The 23,316-nt window shown below is 40.6% G+C and overlaps 1 protein-coding gene across 2 annotated transcripts in view; it reads left to right on the forward strand.

The window, feature by feature from the left end:
- Positions 1-12,631: 12,631 nt before the first annotated feature.
- The window catches only part of WDR44 (WD repeat domain 44), a 102,609-nt gene continuing 91,924 nt past the window's right edge, over positions 12,632-23,316 (forward strand). Inside the window, exon 1 of one of the 2 annotated variants that reach the window (XM_054471960.2) lies at positions 12,632-13,142. In XM_054471960.2, the coding sequence (XP_054327935.1) occupies positions 13,066-13,142 (77 nt within the window). In that variant the 5' untranslated portion in view covers positions 12,632-13,065. The remainder of the gene's footprint in view (positions 13,143-23,316) is intronic. The other variant, XM_063660603.1, reaches the window with a different exon arrangement.

A 23,316-nucleotide genomic window follows, 5' to 3' on the forward strand; every position in this document is an offset into this window, starting at 1 on the left:
GTTTTTGTTTTTTTGTTTGTTTGTTTTTGAGATGGAGTCTCAAAAACAGCCAGTCACCCAGGCTGGAGTGCAGTGGCGCCATCTCAGCTCACTGCAACCTCCGTCTCCCGGGTTCAAGCAATTCTCCTGTCTCTGCCTCCCAAGTAGCTGGAATTACAGGCATGCCCCACCACGCCTGGCTAATTTTTGTATTTTTAGTAGACACGGGGTTTCACGATGTTGGCCAGGCTGGTCTCGAACGAACTCCTGACCTCAGGTGATCCACCTGCCTTGGCCTCCCAAAGTGCTGGGATTACAAGCATGAGCCACCATGCCTGGCCCCTAAAAAGTAGTTTTAACAGATCACTCAAGTACATGGGGCAAAGGAGACAACTCCCAGGGCCCAAGCAAGGTTATAAATTGGATCAGACACACACTATCCCCCTTCTTTTCTGGTTAAAGTCAGACCCCCAAATGGTAATGGATGAACAGGGGGTAAAACTACCACTCAGAGGCAGATGGTAGAGGTATGGGCCTGCCTCGGTTTTAGCTCTGTGAAGTATGGGGAAAAAATGAGAGGAAAAAAAGGAACTCCTTGAAAGCTTCATAACCCCAAACTTGTACTCAGGTAGGTCTAGGTTCAACTTTCACATTATCTGTATGATCAAGACATTTCACACTGGAAATTAGGCCTAAAATCATTCTGGATTGATAGCATTCCCAAGTTACTAGCAGGGTTAAGTGCAACTCTTCTCTGGAAGAATACACTTTAAACCTAGGCCTCAAAGAATTTCCAAAGAGAAAGTTCCAATGAATATATGTTCACAAATAAAGATCATAGTACACATTTTAAAAATACAAAAGACAGGTTAAAGCATATGGGGGATATAATAAGAAGGACCACTGTGCATCTAATGTGAGTTCTAGAAGAAAATATTAAGCAGAATAGGAGAAAGGCAATATCCAATAGTTAATGGCTGAGAGTTTTCCAAAATTAGTGAAATATACAAATCTTCAGATTCAGGCCACATTTAATTAGCATCTTCACTCTGTCTACTGAATTAATTAAGCTAATGCCAATCCTTCATTAGCCCACATGAGAATCCTGGATTGACCACAGTCAAGGCACCCAATCATGATGTCAGCCTCTAAAAGAGCAAGGGACAATGAGTTTAGTTGCTTGAATAAGCCTCGTGAGTTGTTTCAGAAAACTAGAACCGAAATTATGTATGGTCAATGTAGACTTTTTTTCAGAATCGGAAGCAGCATCCAATAGGTGAGCTCTGTTAATTCTAACTCCTAGCTCAGCCATTCTGCAATTTCCAAAAGGAAAAATAGAGATAAAGGCATGTATTTGGTGTGGTATACCAGGAAAAGCATGCACTTAAGGCTCAGTACTCACCTAAGTTCAAATTTTGACTGTGCCACTGTGCTTTAGATCCTACCTACACAATGAATATTAAAATACAGTGGAGAAAGGTTTGAGAATTAAATGATTGAGATAACTTGTAAAATACAAGCTAGATCATAGGTACAGACAAAATTATTATTCCCTTTTTACCCTTATCCCTCTTCTTAGGTCATGACTTTCAGACTTTTGCCCAAGACTGAGGCCAGATCCATGGTTCATTTCTAAACAAGTTGTCTACTGTTTTGTTTTGTTTTGTTTTGAGATGGAGTCTCACTCTGTTGCCCAGGCTGGAGTACAGTGGTGCAATCTCAGCTCACTGCAACCACTACCTCCCGAGTTCAAGTGATTCTCTTGCCTCGGCCTCCCGAGTAGCTAGAAGCTGGAACTAGAGGTGTGTGCCACCATGCCTGGCTAATTTTTGTATTTTTGTAGAGACAGGGTTTCATCATATCGGCCAGGCTGGTCTCGAACTCAAGTGATCTGCCTGCCTCAGCCTCCCAAATTACTGGGATTACAGGCGTGAGTCACTGCACCTGGCCACAACAAGTTGTCTACTCTTCACAAAATGATCATTTTGGGTATAAAACTTTGTCAGAAAATTTGAAAAACTAAAATTATGTCTACTATTTCCCAACTTGAAGAGGTATATGGCAGGTCTAAAGGAATAGATATTCCCAACCATACCAGCCAGCCAGCCACTGTGACTTAGATGGGCAGTGTGTAAAGGTGGACAGGATAACAGAAGAAGGCAAAAAATCCAGCAGGGCAAGCTGGGTTTCAAGTCCAGACTTAGTACTGGCCAGGAAACATAGGAAGACTATAGTCAGGGCAGGCTGTTATGCTGAAGATTTGGCTTCAAAGGTGAGGAACATAGGCAAAAAACCATGAGTGAAAAGTTAGGGATTTTGTTTTTCAGGGACTGGCCAATGACTAATGGGAGCCCCATCCCCAGATGATATGGATCATGTGTCAGATTCCAGGCTTAGACAATGGAGATGAAAAGCTCAGTCAAGGATCAGGCCATACCACTGTTAACCTGATATGTAGTACCATACCTGGGATATAGTGAGCCCTTAATCTGTTATTAATTCTGTTGAAGAAGCAATGAATGATGATGCAACCACAGTGACACCAGATAATGACACTGGAAGGTCACTAGTAAGATAAACATTGAGGAATGCTATTCAGCCTTTAAAAAGAAGGAAATACAGTCATTTGTGACAACACAGATGAACCTGGAGTACATTATGCTAAGTTAAATAAGCCAGGCACAGAAAGACAACTACTGCATGATATCACTTACATGTGAAATCTAAAAATGTCAAACTCATAGAGACAGAGAGTAGAGTGGTAGTTGCCAGGGCCTAGGGGGAGTAAGGGGCCACAGCCAGGAAATGGGGAGATATTGGTCAAAAGATAGAAAGTTTTAGTTAGACAGGAAGAATAAGTTCTGGAGATCTATTGCACAACATGGTGACTATGGTTAATAATAATGTATCATATACTTGAAAATTGCTTGCAGCCATAAAAAATTAATGAGATCATGTCCTTTGCAGGGACATGGATGGAGCTGGAGGCCATTATCCTTAGCAAACTAACTCAGGAACAGAGAACCAAATACCACATGTTCTCACTTATAAGTGGGAGCTAAATGATGAGGACACATGGACACAAAGGAGAACAACACACACTGGGGCCTATTGGAGGGAGAAGGTTCGGAGGAGGGAGAGGATCAGGAAAAACAACTGTATGTGGGTACTAGGCTTAATACCTGGATGATGAAATAATCTGTACAACAAACCCCTATGACACAAGTTTACCTATGTAACAAACCCACACTTGTACCCCTGAGCTTTAAGTTAAAAAAAGAAAAAGTGAAAATAAACATGGAAAATGAGACCAATGGCTAATATAAGTTACAGAAAAGAGAACAGAGAAAAATAGGAAGCAGGAAATTAGCAAACAAATAAAGGAGAATTTGCCTGATTTGAAGGGTGTGAGTTTTCAGTCTGAAAGAGTTCTGCAAGTGTTCGGTATAATAACACACACACACACACACACACACACACACACACACACACACACACGAGTACATCATTTGAAAGTCTAAGGTATGAAAAAAAGAAAATTGCTAAAAGTAGATTTTAAATGTTCTCACCACAAAATAGTGATACATATGTGAGGTAATGGATGTGTTAACTAGCTTGATTTAATCATTTCACAATGTGTGTATATATATTTAAAACATCACATTTTGTACACCATAAATATATACAATTTTTATTTGTCAATTATACCTTAAAATCTAAAAGGATTTGGAATGAAAAAATTAAAGATTGACATTGGAACTGAGCGCAAGTTCTAAAGGCAAGCAGATTCACCCAATGGGAAAGACCACAGAAGCAGAGATCAGGCAGTCCCTAACATCACATGTGTAGGAGGATTGCTGGGGTTCTGGGGAACATTTTGTAAATGGGGTTGAATTTGGGGCACAGTGTGTCTGTAGTGTATATGATGCTAAACATTTCTTTCATATCTTAAATGCATGTTAGGTTATTTTTTCTGAATTCAGTGTTTTTCTGTTAAGAGAAACACACCATAATGTTCACTCCAGTGTTACATTTATTCCCAAGGGCACTCAAGGACTTCAGAAAGCAAACAGTCCATGTTGATGTATTACACGTGCTTTTATCATGACCTACCTAGATCTGTGGTTCTTAACCAGGAGAGAGGATAAGGATATTTATCCCTGTAGTAGTTTTCTATTGCTTCATAACAAATTACCACAAGGTTAGTGGCTTAAAACTATGCCAGTTTATTAGCTCACAGTTCTGTAAGCCAGAAATCTGAGTACAGTGTGACTAGGCTCTCTGCTCAGGGTCTCACAAGGCTGAAACCAAGGTGTCAGCCAGGCTGGATTCACATCTGGATCTTGGGGTCCTCTCCCAAGCTCCTGCTGGCTGTTGGCAGACTTCAGTTCCCTGCAGCCACAGGACTGAGACTCCCATTTCTTTGCTGACTATCAGCTGGGGGTTCACTCTCAGCTCTTAGAGGCCACCCATAATCCACATCGCATGGCCCTCATAGGCAGTTCACAGCATAGATGTTTGTTTTCATCTAGGCCAGCCAGAGTGCATTTTTCTGACTTCCTCTTCCCCATCAGCCAGAAAAAAAATCTCTCTGCTTTTAAAGAACTCATGTAATTAGGCCAGATCCACCTATATAATCTACCTAATCTTTTTTTTTTTTTTTCTTTTTTTGAGACAGAGTCTCACTCTGTCACCCAGGCTGGAGTGCGATCTGGGCTCACTGCAACCTCTGCCTCCCAGGTTCAAGCGATTCTCCTGCCTCAGCCTCCTGAGTAGCTGGGATTACAGGCATGCGCCACGACGCCCGGCTAATTTTTGTTTTTTGTTTGTTTGTTTTTTATTATTATACTTTAAGTTCTAGGGTACATGTGCACAATGTGCAGGTTTGTTACATAGGTATACATGTGCCATGTTAGTGTGCTGCACCCATTAACTCGTCATTTACATCCCTCTCCCCTTCCTCCCACCCCACGACAGGCCCCGGGGAATTTTTGTATTTTTAGTAGAGACGGGGGTTTCACCATGTTGGTCAGACTGGTCTCGAACTCCTGACCTCGTGATCCGCCCACCTCAGCCTCCCAAAGTGCTGGGATTACAGGCATGAGCCACCATGCCCAGCCTAATCTACCTAATCTTAAAGTCAACTGATTTGGAACTTGAATCACATCTGACAAATCTCTTCACAACAGCGTCTAGATTAGTTTGGGACTGAATAACTGGGAGATGTGTGTATACCAGGGGCTGGGAATCCTGGGGGCCATCCTAGAATATTGCCTACCACAACCCCCCAATGTTGAGATGTACCAATTTAGATAATGCATACCATAAAAAATGAAAAAAAAAAAAAACCAATTGCTTTTTTACTTGTTGCAATATTATTATTTTAGATACTTCATTCATTAACATGCTTCATTTGTTGCAGGCTAATAAAACTCCAAACTCTGGAGAGGTAATGAAAAAATAAAATAATAAAATCAAATCAATCAAATCAAAGTGTAACCTGACGCATGTCACCACTTTCAACATCTCAGTTTTCACATTTGTAAAGTAAAGGTGATAATATGATCTTTCCTACCCTTAAAGCGTTTAAGAGTTCAGGCTCTGAATTCAGAAGGCCTTGGGCTCAAATCCTGACCACTAAAAACTAGCTGTGAAACATAGGGCAAATTACTTAACTCTTCTAAACCTCAATTTCCCTACTTGTAAAATGGGTATAATAGTAGCATCTTCTTCATATAGTGTATGAATTAAGTGAAATAATATATGCAAAGTACTTAATGTGGTGCCTATTACCTAGTAAGTGCTAATTTAATTATAGTGATTATATTATCATTAAATAATAGATGAAACTGTCTTAGAAAGTATGAATAACTATTGTTATGTAACATATTATTGGCCGGGCGTGGTGGCTCACGCCTGTAATCCCAGCACTTTGGGAGGCTGAGGCAGGTGGATCATGAGGTCAGGAGTTCAAGACCAGCCTGGCCAACATGGTGAAACCCCGTCTCTACTGATAATACAAAAATTAGCCAGGCGTGGTGGCAGCCTGTAATCCCAGCTACTCGGGACACTGAGGCAGGAGAATCGTTTGAACCTGGGAGGCGGAGGTTGTGGTGAGCCAAGATCATGCCATTGCACTCCAGCCTGGGCAACGAGAGCAAAACTCTGTCTCAAAACAACAAAAACAACAACAAAAAAGAAACAAAAAAACATATTATTACTAGGTACACACAGAGAACATACCATTAAACAGGAACTGTACACATATGGTGGACATGTACAGTATCTACACATATTATTGCATATTTATTTAATGCACCACCTTAATTGTGTAGTCAAAATTCCCATTTATCTGTCTCTGAACACATTTGGTGTAAACATATCAGTATATATTCCCAAGATAAACATACTACAGAGAATTGATAACCATCTTTGAAAAGATGAAAGGTTTTGTATGGACTTAGTAACCAGAATCATAATTAGTGGGTGAAAATTACAGAAATGTAGATTTGGGCCAAATGAAATGAAGAAATCTGTTAACATTAGAGGTTACCAAAAAATTGATTAGATAAATACTAAACTCCATGTCCTTGAATGACCATTTACTGGTGAAGTTTGTGGAAGGAATTCATCTATGAGATATGAGGCTTGGACTGATGACCTTTAAAGTTCCTTCCCACTTCCAGATACCATCACATTGGGGATTAGGTTTCAACATATGAATTTGAGAGAACACAAACAGTCTATAGCACCAGAAAATTCTAGTTGTTGCTGTTGAGTGTGTGTGTGTATGTGTATATTAGCCTGGTGATTGACATTTCTATATAAATATTTGCCTTTAGATTGAGTTTCAAGCATTTAAAAAAAATAAAGATGCCATGGGTGGTAGACAAAAGACATCTTCTCCAGTTTGTGACCCAGAATAATTTTTTTGAAGGATAAAGTTCATATGCCTTTATTCATTTCTCTTTAGATCACGCCATATATACTCAATGTTTTGAAAAACAAAATTATGCTTAGTCCATACTGTTAGAAGTATACCTCCAACCTTGCTCCAAAAAGCTCCCGATCTGTTTCACAGATTCACCATTTCTAGTTGCTTTAGAAATTACCATTACTTATTCTCTTTATGTGTCAGGCTTGCAGTGCAGAACATATGACTTTCTACTGGTAGACTAATTGCATTTCAAGATTTGCTTTGTGGGTATTTTTTCAAAGTTCAGCTTCTTGGTGGTATTTATTGAAGTGTTCCAGAAACCGTCTTACCTACAATAGGCCCAGGACTCATAGTTATGTACTATGTTGGAAATGAATTTTAGATCTTAATTTTGTATGTAAATCTACCTTGTATACGATAGGTTATATATTTTCTTTTAATAATTCCCCCTTATTTACAAAGTAATACATATTCGCTGTAGAAAATCATTACACAAAGGTACAAATAAGGCACAAACCTCCTATTATTATTATTTTAATCAGCAAAAGACACTTGCCGTAAATCCTTTGTGAATATTTTTCCAGAATTCTCCATACACAGAGGTATACACATGTGCATAGATAAATGACTGACATGAATGGGATTATTCTATACACAGTATTCTGTAACATCTGTTTTCATTTAACACTTTATGAGCTCTTTTCATGTCAATGTATATAGAGACTTACCCCTTAATAACTTATATAAACATGTTGCTACTGTCTGCTAGTATCCCTTTGTTTGTTTGTTTTGCTAGTATCCTTTCCTTGAAAAAACATCCACTGAATATTCTATGCAGTCCTAGTAAGGAAGATAATCACAGTAGTCTCTCCTGATTTGGCGAGTGGCAAGGAATCAGCTGACCCAGGCCTGAACAAATGAGAGTTCTGTATGCTCCTAGCTAGATGGGCCTCCTAAGACCAATCAACATCCTCTCTGAGATTTAATATATAAACACTGACAGAGAAAGTTTCACTTCCTTTGGAACTGAGAGTTATTAAGACATTATAAGCTAAAGTTCCTTGCAGCCATCTTCACTAACTACAAGAAGGAAGTTGTTTGCAGTAGGAAAATTGAAGCCAAAACACAAAAAGAAGCAGATGGACAGAAAGAGAGAGCGTATTGATATATTTTAGGCCCTGGATCCAGCCATACCTGAAGCTACCACATCTGGACTACAGTCAGTTCTGCTGTAAAGGGGCATGAGCATTCCTAAAAATCACTCTGCTATGCAAAATTGTTCAATAAAAACCATAAGGCTTATGGGGAAAATGGTGTAGGGGCACAACATTCAAAAATTTCATCAGTGATATATACACAAAAAGATATGAACCTAATAAAAATGGCAGCACAGTTTTACACATGTAAAATGATTAGGAAATACATAAATGCTACAATAAAGATGGTACTTTATTTTGAAAAAGACCTGAAATTTGCTTGTGGAAGTAGGTATCAGAAGGGTTGCAGGTTGTAGACCAGGTACAGTGGCTCACGCCTGTAATCCCAACACTTTGGGAGGCCAAGGCAAGAGGATCACTTGAGGCCAGGAGTTCAAGACCAGCCTGGGAAACATAGTGAGTAATATTAAATCTTTTCCTGTCAACAGTATGTCTCAAATCACCTAACACTGTACATAAAAAATTATTTTTCCTGAGTTATCACTTTAGCTCTTGCTTGTAACAAAAGGCTACATGCATTAGGATGTACTTGGAACACTGATGTTCTGAGTGACTGGTTACCCTTGGGGTTGAGGCAAAATTAGCCTCAAGGATGCTGCCAGTTTGTAGTATTCTTGCCAAGAGGAGAGAATGAACATCCCACAGATGAGTTGTTCCATACAGTGGCTGTGACCTCTAGTCTTTGGAGAGTAGAGTATTTGCTATGCAGATAAGGAATTTAGTTAAACATAAAAATTTTCCTTAAACCCACATTACCCTTAGATCTATGAAATTTTAATAGTCATTGGGAATGAGCCAGGTAGGAAAGGTTTTATTCTTATTTTTATCTACACACATGATTTTGCAGCATCATATGATCTGCTGAAAACATTTAATTTGAGGGTATTTTTAGTTCTGAGGTATCCTAGAAAATAGTATCTTATGGACCAAGGATCTGAAAATTTTTCTGTAAAAAAGGCCTGATAGTAAATATCTTAGGCTTTGTGGGTCACACAGTCTCTGTCCCAGCTACTCAACTCTGCCATGATAGCGGCCATGTGCAATATATAAACAAATAGTCCTGGCTATGTTCCAACAATATGTTATTTACAAAAACAGAGAGTGGGACAGATTTGTCCAGTGGACCATAATTTGCCAACCTCTGCTTTGGACCAATAGTTTTTCATTTGTTCTTTTTTTTATCGGGCCTTAGGACAGTCTCTGGAGATTCAAGAAAGGTCATACAGACAGGGACCTCAACTTTGAAACCCTGTTTCAAATAGAGCAGTTTTTATTTGTATACTATACGGACTTTTGCATAAAATTAAGTTGGATTAAGGTTCCATTTCTAATACAGACAAAAGCTTCAAAACCACTGCCTTGGATGATACCTAAAATCTGCTGCTTTAAAACTCAAGAACTGATATTTCAGGCAAAATAAACACATCTTTTACATCTTTAAAAGTGATGATGGGGCCGGGCTAGGTGGCTCACGCCTGTAATCCCAGCACTTTGGGAGGCCAAGGCGGACAGATCAAGAGGTCAGGAGATCGAAACCATCCTGGCTAACACGGTGAAACCCCGTCTCTACTAAAAATACAAAAAAATGAGCCGGGCGTGGTGGCTAGCGCCTGTAGTCCCAGTTACTCCGGAGGCTGAGGCAGGAGAATGGCATGAACCCGGGAGGCGGAACTTGCAGTGAGCCGAGATCGAGCCACTGCACTCCAGCCTGGGCAACAGAGCGAGACTCCATCTCAAAAAAAAAAAAAAAAAAAAGTGCTGATGGGCAGTATTTATATGTGTTTTAACGTTTCCAGCAATTCATTCTAGCAATTGGCTTTCTCATGCAATTGATAAAAGCATTTAAACGGACAACTTTGAAAGCTCTAAAAATGTTACCAGTTTATCATTCCTATCCATTTTACCTTTTTCTAAGTATAATGTTTAAGGCAGCTTAAAAGGTCCAAGAGAGCTATTATGGTATACTGAAAAAAACAAAAAAAGCACCATACTAAGACTCCGTATTTGTCTCCACTGCTAGATTATTAGCTTTTTGTAGGCAGAAACTTAAGTTGTCTTTTTCTGTTTTGTTTTTGTTGTTGTTGTTGATGTTGTTTTTGAGACAGAGTCTCCCTCTGTCGCCCAGGCTGGAATGCAGTGGCGGGATCTCAGCTCACTGCAACCTCCGCCTCCCAGGTTCAAGCAATTCTCCTACCTCAGCCTCCTGAGTAACTGGGACAACAGGCAAATGCCACCACGCCCACCTAACTTTTGTATTTTTAGTAGAGACAGGATTTTGCCATGTTGGCCAGACTGGTCTCGAACTCCTGACCTCAAGTGATCCGCGCACCTCGGCCTCCCAAAGTGCTGGGATTACAGGTGTGATCCACTGCGCCGGATCTAGTTGTCTTTTTAATCTGTGAATTGTCCTCAGCATCTAGAACGCTGCATGACACCAAATTGTATATGTTTACTGAACTGAGTGACTGGTTTCCACACACGGCATGTTTTTGTTGTTGCTGGTGTGTGTGTGTGTGTGTGTGTGTGTGTGTGAGACAGGGTGTGGCTCTGTGTGTGTGTGTGTGACAGGGTGTGGCTCTGCTGCCCAGTCTGGAGTGCAGTGGTGCTATCTCAGCTCACTGTAGCCTCAACCTCCTGGGCTCAAGCGATTCTCCCACCTCAGCCTCCACAGTAGTTGAGACCACAGGCACATGCCACCACACCCAGTTAAATTTTGAATTTTTTTAGAGACGGGGTTTCACCATGTTGCCCAGGCTGGTCTGAAACTCTTGAGCTCAAGAAATCCACCTGCCTCGGCCTCCCAAAGTGCAGGGATTACAGGCGTGAGCCACCGTGCCTGGAACTAACACCTCTATCATATAGAGAAAACTAACTTTTTTTTCTTTGGAAGCCAGAAATTCACTATTAGATATCTAGGAAGAGAATACATTCAGGTAGTTAACATCTTTCCATAAATATATCTTTCCCTACCTTATATCTGGTAACTTTCCATAATCCAAAAAGAAAACAAAAAAACCTATCTTAGTGAGCAAAACGTTTTTAAAAGTTAGTACTTTGAGTTACATTTTTATACCTAGGAAGTTAATTAACATGTTTAAGACACATAAAACCTAATAATTTTTAGGTTTGACAAAAGTCGTACCCTCACAAGGATCCACAAATCCCTTGTCTCCAATTCTGAAACTCCAAAAGCTCTGGAAACCAAGTTTCTGGTTTTGTTTTTTTTTTAGTAATTTATTTGACAGTCAAATAGATCTATCTTAAACTTATTTGGCAGAAGCGTCTGACTCAAACTGAATGAGGCTATTTACTTGTATTTATTTATCCCGTATGAACAATCATATATCTTGCTGCAAAAATATTAATATATTTGATTATGCAGTGTTTTCCCTAAACTCCCTGGGGTATTATAGAATATACAGTATATGACATTTGGTTTTTACCCAAGTCCACCAGACCACAGCAGACCTTGCCTTGCTTGACAAAGTCTAGAGCCCCTTTCCAGCTTCTCTGAGGCCATACCCCTGGCTCCAATCCAGCCTTTTCTTGAGTACTAATTGAGGCTGCACGAACAGCTCAAAATGCCTATCATGATGTCAGTTGGAGAAATAAATATGCTGTGTGATCATACTGAAAGTCAGTGTTATCACCTTGATGGTCAATGACCCGTGGTTTAAGAAGGAACATCTCGGTTTTTTAAAAAGTACCTTTCTATTTTTATCACCAGACGCTGGGCAGTTGAGGATCAGAATTAAGCCATTAGTTCGTAGGCTTGCAATGATATCTGCTCAGTAAATATTTACCATTTAGCTGACGCACATCTTGGGCAGTATGTAAGAACTTCTCTCACATTGTGTTGGCAGCGACAGACATGTGCGGAGAAAAAGTAATCGGAGGCCTCATACTGGCTCAGCTCCAGCAATAAATCCATCATTACTCCATGGAACTGGCACATTCCCCGTGTATATCTCAAGGACCCCACCCTCTGGCCGGCAGGATCATATCTAGGGATCTCAATTAGCGATCTCTTAGTGAATAAGGGCGAGTTATTCTTGTAACGCCAGAGGTGGTGGACCTGCCGACGCCCTAGGGTGGGACATTCCGGGCTTGGATAGTAAGACATCGTAAATATACGGCAAAATGTCCACACCAACGTTTCCCGAGAGTATTTCTTTACAAGTAAAAGACCGACTCAAAATCATCCCTCTCAAAACGCGTCTCTTTGGAACTGCAGAGTTAAGGAATAAGACTTTCTGCCTGACCCCACCTACGTCGGGCGCGCGCTCTCAGAGCCAGGGCACCACACGCTGCTCCTGCGCAGGTCCTAGACTCCTCCCTTCGGGAGGCTCACCCCGCTCCCTTCTCGGCTACTTCCGGCCCTCACCGAACGCCCTCAACGCGCTTGCGCCGTTTTGATAGGCTTCTCTGGCAGAAGTAATCGGAGCGCTGCCTCTCTGGAACCGCCCCCACCACCTCTTCGCCCCGCCCGCGTATTACCGCCCCTCCCGAAATCTCGCGAGGGTAGGTGCGCGTCGGTATTTTGCGGGCAACTAGCTCTTCCAGCTGCTGTAAATTGCTGCTGCGGGAGAAACTGGAGCAGCTGTAGCCGGCGCGCCCTTCCTCCCCTACTGCGAGGAGCCACCGCCTCTTTCGCGCTCCTTATACACCTATCACTGGGAGCGGTGGCAGCAACATTCCCTGGACCCACCGCCGCCTCTTCAGGCGGCCGCTTTGCCGGTCATTCCCGAAGCCCGGCAACTGAGGGCGGCCCCCTTTCCTTAACAGTCTCCTCGCTACAGATCGTCTGCTCCCTCAGCCTCGCCCGAGACCCACTTCCCCAGTCTCGCCCGGGTGGAGGTCGACAAGGAGGAGACAAGAGTCACCCTTCCTCCAGGCGGCGCCGGCCCCCTCACCCGCGGGTGTGTCCTATAAATGGCGTCGGAAAGCGACACCGAGGAATTCTATGATGCCCCTGAAGATGTGCACCTAGGGGGCGGCTACCCCGTGGGGTAAGTAACTGCTGCTATGGCAGGAAGCCGGGCATCCCAAGCCCCCCGCATCTCCTGTGTCTTCCCCCTACACCCCTCCCAGGTCCCGCTGTGTCCGCCACCGCTGTTCCTCCCCGTCTCACTGGAGTACTTCAGAACCCAGACCTGGGGCTTCTTAGGGCGGGGTGACTCGGAGAAGGGGGAGTCAGCCACCTCGGGCAGCCTCCCGGCTGTTTCCCTACTGAACGGTCCCAGGGTCTCTCTCGGAGCCCATTTCTCTTCTGACCCAGCCTTCTGGGAGGGGGAACAGCTTACGTGCCTGAGTCGGAGATTTGTATCTGTGGGGTTCTGAGCTTACCTTTCAAACATACGTTTTGGCCTCGGGGACCGTAGATTAAAGGAGCAGTAACAGGAGAAATGTAACTTGTGGTTTTTTATTCTCCCGTTTACCGCTAACTTACCTATTCACTTCAGAGGTGGCTGTAACTCTCCCCTATTTGCCGTCCTCTTTTTCTTACACACAACGAAAAGGAGCGGGGGTAAGGTTGGGTATTTGCTTAAGAAAGTCCTCTAGCGAATGTACTCTAGATCAACAGTGTTTTATTAAAATAACACCTTATCGTGAGGTAAAGGAAATCGAATACACGGTCCCTATTAGAAAGAATGCGGTCTAAAAGGATGGCCAGACAGAAGAAATGTGCACAGCTGACTGCAGAGGGACAAACAAGTGCTGAGTAATCTGGTGATTGGAAGGAGAGCCCCAGCTTTGTGTTCTTTATCTAATTCTGCAAGATGTTTTAGTGGTGATTAATATGGGTGATTCTGAATAGGAAGTACAGTAGTTGGAGTGCTCGCTTGGCTAGGACTTGTATTTACTTACCCACTTCTCCACTTTTCAAAGTTGGGGTAGTGCTTTAAAGCGATTTCGCCGAACTCCCCTATGAATGTACGTGGAAATAGAGGCAGTGAAATATATTTTCATGCTGTAAGAACTTGAGGATTGGTAAAATGTAGATGTTAGTATAAAGGACTAATATGGTTCGAGAAGTTCACTGCCTTCAATTCTCACACTTACTTCGTGGGAGAAATACCCGCTGTGATGCAAGTATAGTTAGCCATGCATGCTAGAAGTCATTCTGAAAACTAATGTATGTTTATACACAATATGCACCAAAAAGTTACAGTAATAAAATCATAAAGCAATGTACGTTGGTGGATTTCAGATGTGTGTCTTTCCACCAACCTTCATGTCACTGTTGTGGGATTTTGGGGTGGCAGTGGCCAATCTTGAGATGGCACCGAATCTCCTTCAAGTTCAATATCTGAGACAAGTTTAGAGCTAGGTGTAGAGCATAGGAAATACATTTGGGTTTTGAAATGTATTGGATTTCTGTGAAACTTAATTTTTGTGTGTGTGGTTTTCCCTTCAAAGTAATGAACTGACAATTCAGATTAAATGAGAGACCAAGTCCTTTGGTACTTTTGTGTGTGTATATTGGGGTGGGGGAGGAAAATCATCAGTTTATGAGATGATTGGTTTAGAACTACTCTGTGGATATTGTTTCTTTCCATTGAATAAGTTTAATTTCAAAGGACGCAAGTTATATCAGGACCTGTGTAAACCGTCTAGTCCAGTACCTGGGCACAGAGAAAGCATTCAAAATGTTCATGCTTTCCTCCTTCCTTTCTTGGCATTGGCAAATTTGTTAACTTTACACATAGCTTACTTTGGGAGATATATAGAACTTGGAGCTATTTTACTTATCTAAACCGGATGAGTCATTTTGATAGAATTGATAGAGTCACTTCTTCCCTCATGAGATAATATAGCTTCTCAAGCACTTTGATCCTCTGATATTAGGTGAAAACTGAAAAAGGTTTTTTTGGAACTCAGCTTTCTAATTTTAACTTTAACCTGCCCAATTACTAAGTGTGTTGAGTTCTATGGATAAAACTAAAGGGTCAGTTTGTGGATTTCAGGGCTCCTTTCTGTATTAGACGATTGGAAAGAGAATAGACTAATCTGGAGAATTGCATCTGAAAAGAACTGGCAGCACCGAGGGCAGAAAAAGATTAGCATCATTTACATTTTCCTCTATCCTTTGTGGAAGGTTGTATCATTTTCATAAGACACCGTGAGGAGATCTGGGTGGGCAACTTATAACCTAGAAATGTAGTGAGAAATCTTGATTTGTGGAAACAGATTGCCTTACTAGATATTGGTCATCAGAAATATGTTCTGTTCCTTGATATGATCTGGAGTGGCAAACTATACAATTTCTAAGGTTAGTAGACTGAATTTGGGCACTTCAGAAATGTTCCTTGCTGTTGTGTGTTTGGGAGTACACAGACTATGTCAACAAATTGTAGTGAACTGAATAGGCAGTGGAGACATCTCATGTTTTGTTAATTAGCACAATCCTAATACACAGGCTATTTCCTAAAATTAATTTATTTCTTGCATTTTCCTTCCAGTGATGTCTTCAGCTTTGTTAATCTACTCTTTGAAAGCAAATTTAATAAGTTAAAAATCAGCCCAGTTTTTTTAGAGACTTTTAATCCCAATACAGCCTACTTTTCCACAGTGGCAGATGATCTTCACTTGCCCAGCTTTGTAATATATGCCATATTTATAATGATTTTTTATTGATATTTTAGGTCAGGTTTTCTTTATTCTTTTCTTTTTTCTTTTTCTTTCTTTTTTTTTTTTCAAGATAGGGTCTCACTCTGTTGCCCAGGCTGGAGAGGTGGTGAGATCATGGCTCACTGCAGCATCAAACTCCTAAGCTCAAGTTATCTTCCCACAGGTGCATACCACCCTGCTCAGCTAAAGGTTTTTTTAGAGATGGGGTCTTGCTATGTTGCCCAGGCTGGTCTCAAACTCCTGGCTTCAAGTGATCCTCCCACCTCAGTCTCCCAGGGCACTGGGATTACTGTCAGGCATGAGCCATCTCGCCAGGCCCAGGTTTTCTCATTTTTATCTTCATTTTTACATATCAGGAACCTTTTTTTTTTTTTTTGAGATGGAGTCTCGCTCTGTCGCCCAGGCTGGGGTACACGATCTCTGCTCACTGCAACCTTTGCCTCCCGGGTTCAAGAGATTCTCCTGCCTCAGCCTCCTGAATAGCTGGGATTACAGGTGTGCGCCACCACGCCCAGCTAATTTTTAGTAGAGACGGGGTCTCACCATGTTGGTCAGGCTGGTCTTGAACTCCTAACCTCATGGTCCGCCCGCCTCGGCCTCCCACAGTGCTGGGATTACAGGCGTGAGCCACTGCGCCTGGCCTAGGAACCTTAGACTCAGAGACGGTTAAGTGAATTTGTCCTAGGAGAGAGCTTTTAAGTGGCAGAACTAGGATTTGAAACCAGCTCTTCAGACTCCTAGTCCAGTATTTTTTTTTTTTTTTTTTTTTTTTCTGTGGAGGGCAATGAGAGCAGTGACAGAGAGGTGGACAGAGATCCTCCCCTGGTAAATTCTGGAGTAAAATGCTTTAGGACCAAGTTGCTGAATTGAACTGATACATCATTAAAACCAGCAGCCCAAACTTTTTTGTTCTCTTGGCAAGAAATTCCACTTTCTTTCAGCAACGTGTATTTTTGTTTTGTCAGATAGGAATTTTGCAAGATCATAGCCTGTTGCAGCTAGAAGGGACATCTAGTTAAACTCCTTCGTGTAAAATGTTGTGAAAACTGAAGCCTAGAGAGAGAAAGAAACTTGTAAAAGCTGCCACAGCAAATTAATGGTGGAGCTAGGTCTAGAACCCGGATCAGTTTGACTGTCTGGCGTTCTTTCTGCTACTGGGCTGTCTTTTGATAGAGCAGGAAAGAGAGGAGGAATTGTGTGGTATACTAGAAAAGAGCCCTGGACTGTGAGTCATTTTATTTCCTCATCTTTAAGTTGAGGGGATTACACTCTTGAGAACCCTTCCAACTCTAAATGTCTTTATATTGAGGTTTAATAGTGTGCTTGTATTGATAAGCTTTTGTTCTTGGTAAATCTTTCATGATTTTTTTTTAACCTTTTAGTTTAACTTAATGGTATTTGGTACATAGTTCAAGACCCATAAATTTGAAATTAAGTATTTACTGGGTAAATTATATATGAGATGAATGCCCCCGCTAACTCATGTGGTTTATACTTACACATACTAAAGGCTGGCACTGAGAACATGTTGTAAAAATAAACGTAACATTTTCAGCACTCTTTTTTTTAGTGGCAGCCAAAATATTTTTGAGGCCTTGGAAGAAGGATAGAATCATAACATTTTTAGAGTAGGAAGGGACTGGAGATCATTTTAGCCCAGCCTTCCCTTTTAACTGAAAGTGAAATTTAGGGTCTGAGAGGGGAAGTGACACATTGCTAATAAGGGCAGACTTGGAACTAGAGCCCAGGTCTCTTGATTCCTCAGTTATACCATGCTACCATGTCTGCGGAAGAAGGGAAAGTATTGCTGGGTATTCCTGCCATAGGTTTCTGGCACTTACCCTATTAGCTGGGCTTTTAAGATGGTTTACTTGACTGTTTCTTCATACCTTGCTTATCAGAGGTCTTGAACTGTTTTAGAATCCTAAGTTTTGCTCACTAGTTTTTTCCAAGTGAAAGTGAAAAACAATGGCAAAATAGCTTGTCTAAGAACAGTGATTATTTGTATTATTTTATTCTTAGGCATTTAGTTAGTATTAACTGCAATCTACCATATTCAGATGGGAATAATGATAAAATCTTAAGTCATGGGAACTGAGACCAAACTGTCCTGAATAATTTTTAGGTCTGAAAAACAAAAAGGTGTGTAGCTGCCTTTGTTGAAAACTCAGCTTCTCACTTTACTTAGGTGTCAGAAACATTTCTCTCTGAATTGAAAATTGATAGAAGTTTTAATTTAAAAAACACCTGTGCAATATTTATTACTTTAGGGAAGTTTCCTTAAAAATGGCTGTTTGTTGATGAGTTGACATTTGATCACAAATTTGATTACTGAAGGCTCTGAGGAGTGATAGAAGTATATTTACAAATGCTGTTTTATCGCACTCATGTAACATCATATTGAAGTGAGAAAAAACAACCCTCTACATATTAGTAAATTCAAGTTCTAAATTTAGTGACATCCGGCCGGGCACCGTGACTCACACCTGTAATCTCAGCAGTTTGGGAGGCTGAGGCGGGTGGATCACCTGAGGTCAGGAGTTCGAGACCAGCCTGGCCAACGTGGTCAAACCCCATCTCTACTAAAAATACAAAAATTAGCCGAGCGTGGTAGCACACACCCAGCTACTCGGGAGGCTGAGGCAGGAGAATTGCTTGAACCTGGGAGGCGGAGGTTGCAGTGAGCCGTGGTCACGCCACTGCGCTCCAGCCTGGGCAACAGAGCAAGACTCCGTCTCAAAAATAAATAAATAAACAAGTTATATTTAGTGACATCTAACTGTCAATTGGTAACTCATGGGGGTAGGATAGTCCCTAGTGGCATGGCAGTTTGGGGGCTCAAATTGAATCTGTATAAACTCCTGTAAATTGGAAACTTTATTCTCTTCTTGTGATAATCTACTTCATAAGATAGGACAGATGAAATTTGTGTTTTTTTTTTTTTTTGGTTTTTTTTTTTTTTTTGAGACAAGGTCTCACTCTGTCACCCAGGCTAGAGTGCAATGGTGCAATCTCAGCTCACTGCAGCCTCGAGCTCCCCAGGCTCAGGTGATCCTCCCACCTCAGACTCCCAAGTAGCTGGGACCACAGATGTGCACCACCACGCCCAGCTTATATATATATATATATATATATATATTTTTTTTTTTTTTTTGTAGAGATGGGGTTTCACCATGTTGCCCAGGCTAGTCTCAAATTCCTGGGCTCAACTGATCCACCCAACCTCGACCTCCCAAAGTGCTGAGATTGCAGGTATGCACCACTGCACCTGGCCCTTGATTTTAAAAAATATTAAAAACCTAAATAGTTTTAGGATGTGAAGTATAGTGGTGGTCTTAAACAGAAAATAATTTCTAATTATTGGTATTTTAGACTTACTGTCTAACCTTTACATTACGCAACACTCCATGTGTTTGTACTCTTAAGTTCATTGTTAAGACTTTGACAGAATCAGGTGAATTTGCCAGGCAAGCACCTTTAAGAGGCTGCTTGTTTCCTCCTCATACTCTGCAATTTTGGTAGTTACTTCCTGGAGTAGTAGTGGAGGTGGAGGAAGGCAGTATAAAGAGATCATGCAGGTTGTGGTGATGGAGGTGGAAGAGGTAAAGGTAGCCCCAGCAGTAGGTATAGAGACCAAGTTACAGTGCTGCTTCCTGGGGCATGGATAACTGAGATAAGACAAATCCCATCATTTTGATACACATGTTCACAGCATGAATTAAATAACCCCTTCTCTAAGAGATTAATAACCTATAAGAAATACCTCAAATCAAAGTTAACAAAAATTGTAGGTACTTTTTGATGTCCTACTGATATTTAGCTTGAATTGAAAAATAACCTGTGTTTCTCATTTTTATCCATAGTTAGGCTAGTATTTACAAACTTTCACAAGGTCTGTTCCCCTCTCACTGTTGGATTCAGCTAACCAGCTAAACCTTTAATAGGGTGCTTTCCTTACTCTTAAGAGTGAAACTCTTTCTATTCCCTTATTTCAAACTCAGCAGTCTTTGTGTTAGTCTGTCATCTCATGATTCAAAACCGAGGAAAAAGCACCTACGACATAATGTGGGCCTCATACCTGATGGCAACCCCGATGTTTTTCCTCAGTCAGTATACAAATTTATCTTGGTTACTATAGCAACCAGTCTATCAGTTATTCTTCTAGCTCTTTTGCCTTCTCTCAGATACTAGGATTACCATATAATCAGGTTCTGCCAGAGCGCTTCAGGTCTTAGAGTTCTATTACCAGCTGCAACTGTCTGGCAGTTCACAGTTTGGCATTCCATCAGAGTCAGTTGTTTTTTCAGTCCACAAAACCTTTTTGTCTCCAAACCTTTTTAAACATTTTAAACATATATAATTTAACAAAAACATGTTTAGGCAGCAATTTCCTCATACTAATTTTCTCAATCCAGTGTTAGTCATTGCCCTGAAGATTGAATGCATTTCATCACTGCATCCAATAGCCATCCCTTTATAATAACAAGTAGAATCGATTTCCAGATCGAGGGTGACCATTTAGGAAATATATTTGCAAATATGATTTTAGACTCAGTATCATCACAAACTAGCTAGAATGACTTAAAAGCATCTTGATCATCAGCGGCTACCAAATAATCCAGCTTTTAACAAAAATGATTTCTATAGGTTGTAGAAAGAATGTTTGGCCTTTAGATTAATTCATTTTAATTTGAGAAAACTGTTTAGAAAACTAATAGGAAGTGTTATCTTTGTTTTGTAGCCCTTGAATAAACAGGAAGAGAACAGTAAAGACTGAATAGTTGTATTCGTCTTTTTTTAATATTTATTTGACATACTTTTTTAACTCTTAAAAACCTCAGAATTCATGTAACTAAAATAGTTTTAGATTATAAATATGTTTACCTGTTTTGCTCAAAATAAGGATTGGCCAGGTACAGAAGCTCACACCTGTAATCCCAGTGCCATGAGAGGCTGAGGTGGAGGGATCACTTGAAGCCAGGAGTTTGAGACCAGCCTGGGCAATGTAGCAAGACCTCATCTCTACAAAAAGTTTTTAAAAATTAGCTGGGCATGATGGTGCATGCCTGTAGTTCTAGCTATTTGGGAGATTGGGGCAGGAGGATTGCTTGAGCCCAGGAGGTCGAGGGTGCAGTGAGCTATGATCACGCCACTGTACTCTGGCCTGGGCGATGGAGCCAGACTCTGTGTCTTAAAAAAAAAAAAAAAAAAAAAAAAAAAAAAAACTATAGTTAAATTATGATAATGCTTCAAGGAAATCTTTAATTGTACAAATAGACTTAAGACCGGTTTCACTTTCTCCACAGAGTCCTGACCTTTAAAATTTTTCAAAGGGGGAGTCAGTTTTTTAAAAAATCTGAGGATGAAATATAAGATTTTTTGAAACTTCTGAGGGAAAACTTGAATGGTATTTTTTTATTATACTTTAAGTTCTGGGGTACATGTGCAGAATGTGCAGTTTTGTTACATAGGTAAACACTGAATGGTATTTTCTAATAGGTATCCTATACAGAACAAGCCATACCTGTAACAAGCTATCTATATCTGTATAAAACCTACTTGGCCACTACTAATTGTAATAGACTATTCCAGTACAAAACTCATTGAACCATGGGCATTCTTATGAATCACAGATCAAACTTTCTAGAGAACCTATAAATAGTATGTAGTGCTGTATGCAAACTCACTGTCTCAGGAGCAAGCATCCTGATTACTAAGCAAGCTCAAGAGAAGAGGTGGGAGTATTCTTTCTGACATTGTTCTTGAACTGGTAAGAATAGCTGTGGATGAACTTAATATCCATAGTCCTCTTTTAATTCTGTGCCTGAAAGTATTGAAATTGGAAGACTAAGGGAATCATCTTTCTGGTTATTAGCAGTACTGTTAACAATTGAATTTTTTTTTTAAATCTGTCTTTTAAAATATATTACCTATCCACACCAAACTAAAATGGCAGGTGGATTGAACATTTCACTCAGCCCCAACTTCACCCCTTTCACTGCCAGCTTTTTCTTTTCTGGCTTAGTCAATGTCGTTAGTACAGAGATTTCCTAGTATAACTACTTCTTGTCCCTTAAAACTGAGAAGGGTCAGTGATGGAGGAAATATAAAGGGTGGGAACTTTTGGAAGGAGTAAGGGAAAAATTGGTTACATTGGATATGGTGGACAAGTTGGTAAAGACTGTTTAGTGTTACAGGTGGTGCTTAGTCATTGGATTAGTGAAAGATGGGTGAGCAGAATGAACAAGTAGCTTGATAAAACTAGTAGCTTTGTGAGTGAAAGCAAGTAGGTTTGTCTGTATTTTGCAATGGGTATTTTATCTTTATTAGCTTGGCTTAAGGGTTAAGGTTAATGATTGAGATCAGTCCTTTTTCCTTTAAGTGCACCTTACTGTGCCTATTATGTCCCAGATCATAGCCCTTAGCTGTTGACTTTTAACCTTTGCCTTATTTCCCAGCATAGTCCACAGTTATGTCTAGCAGTGCACACAAGGTTTAGTTGGGGAGGCGGGTGGTGAGTGAGCATGCTCTGTGGTATCTACTGCTCTTCACAATTGGTTCTGATTTTGAACTTCCTGATTCTCTCCAATCTCCAATCACCCCTAACCACACACAGGTACTAGTTCCTATAAGAGGAGGTAGGTAAGGGAGCTGAGGCAAAGAGAGTGCTTTGGATGTATAGGATCTTCATAACTTGGGGACATCCTATACCCAGTAAATATTAAATGTTAACAGTGAAACCTTGGGTGGTATTGCCAGTTATCCTGCATTCCTATCAGTTCCTTGTTACCAACTTTTTTTTCAGGAATGAATGTGTTCACAGTAAGAAAGAAATATTATAGTGCTACATGTTACATGCAAAGAAAGATAACACCATAACACCATAATGCTAACTAACAGTGGGCATTTGTTTTCAAAGTTCTTTTAAAAAGTTACTGTTTCAAACAGTGAAAAGCAGTATTTTTATGCCCTTCATTTTAAGCTTTGACATAATTGATTACAGTATGGTAGCCAGGTCAGAAAATGACCTTGCTTCTGAAAAAGCTGGAATCCCAGACACTGTTCACTGCATTTCAAAGGGTTATGTTCTTTGTTCCTAAGGGAAACCCCCTCAGGATATGAGCCATTGCTGATTTGGGTTTCAGTGCCATGTCAAAAAGTCTTAATCCCAGATTTTTTTTTTTTCCTACAATTGTTTTATAGATTGTTGTCGGTTGCTTAGTTAGGCCACAGTACTGTATTGTGTTTTGTTTTTATTTTAGTATAACTGATTCATTTTTTTGGCCACAAGCCTCTAACTAGAAACACAATGTTTCTTTTTCTCTTTCCCTTCAAATGTGTTTTGTAGCAGTCACAAAGAGTGACTGCTTTGTCACTCTTTGTGACTACCTACCTAATCAAACCTCTATTGGCTTTCAAACTAATGGGAAAAATGTATTCCTAATAGCTGGGTAATTACAAAAAAATTAAATGATTAGTAATTACTGTTTAAGATATGAATAAGATTGAATAATTTGTAATAATAAATAGTAAAGGGCTTAAACTTGACCT

The sequence above is a fragment of the Pongo pygmaeus genome, chromosome X (assembly GCF_028885625.2).
Source record: "Pongo pygmaeus isolate AG05252 chromosome X, NHGRI_mPonPyg2-v2.0_pri, whole genome shotgun sequence".
Lineage (NCBI taxonomy): Eukaryota > Metazoa > Chordata > Mammalia > Primates > Hominidae > Pongo > Pongo pygmaeus.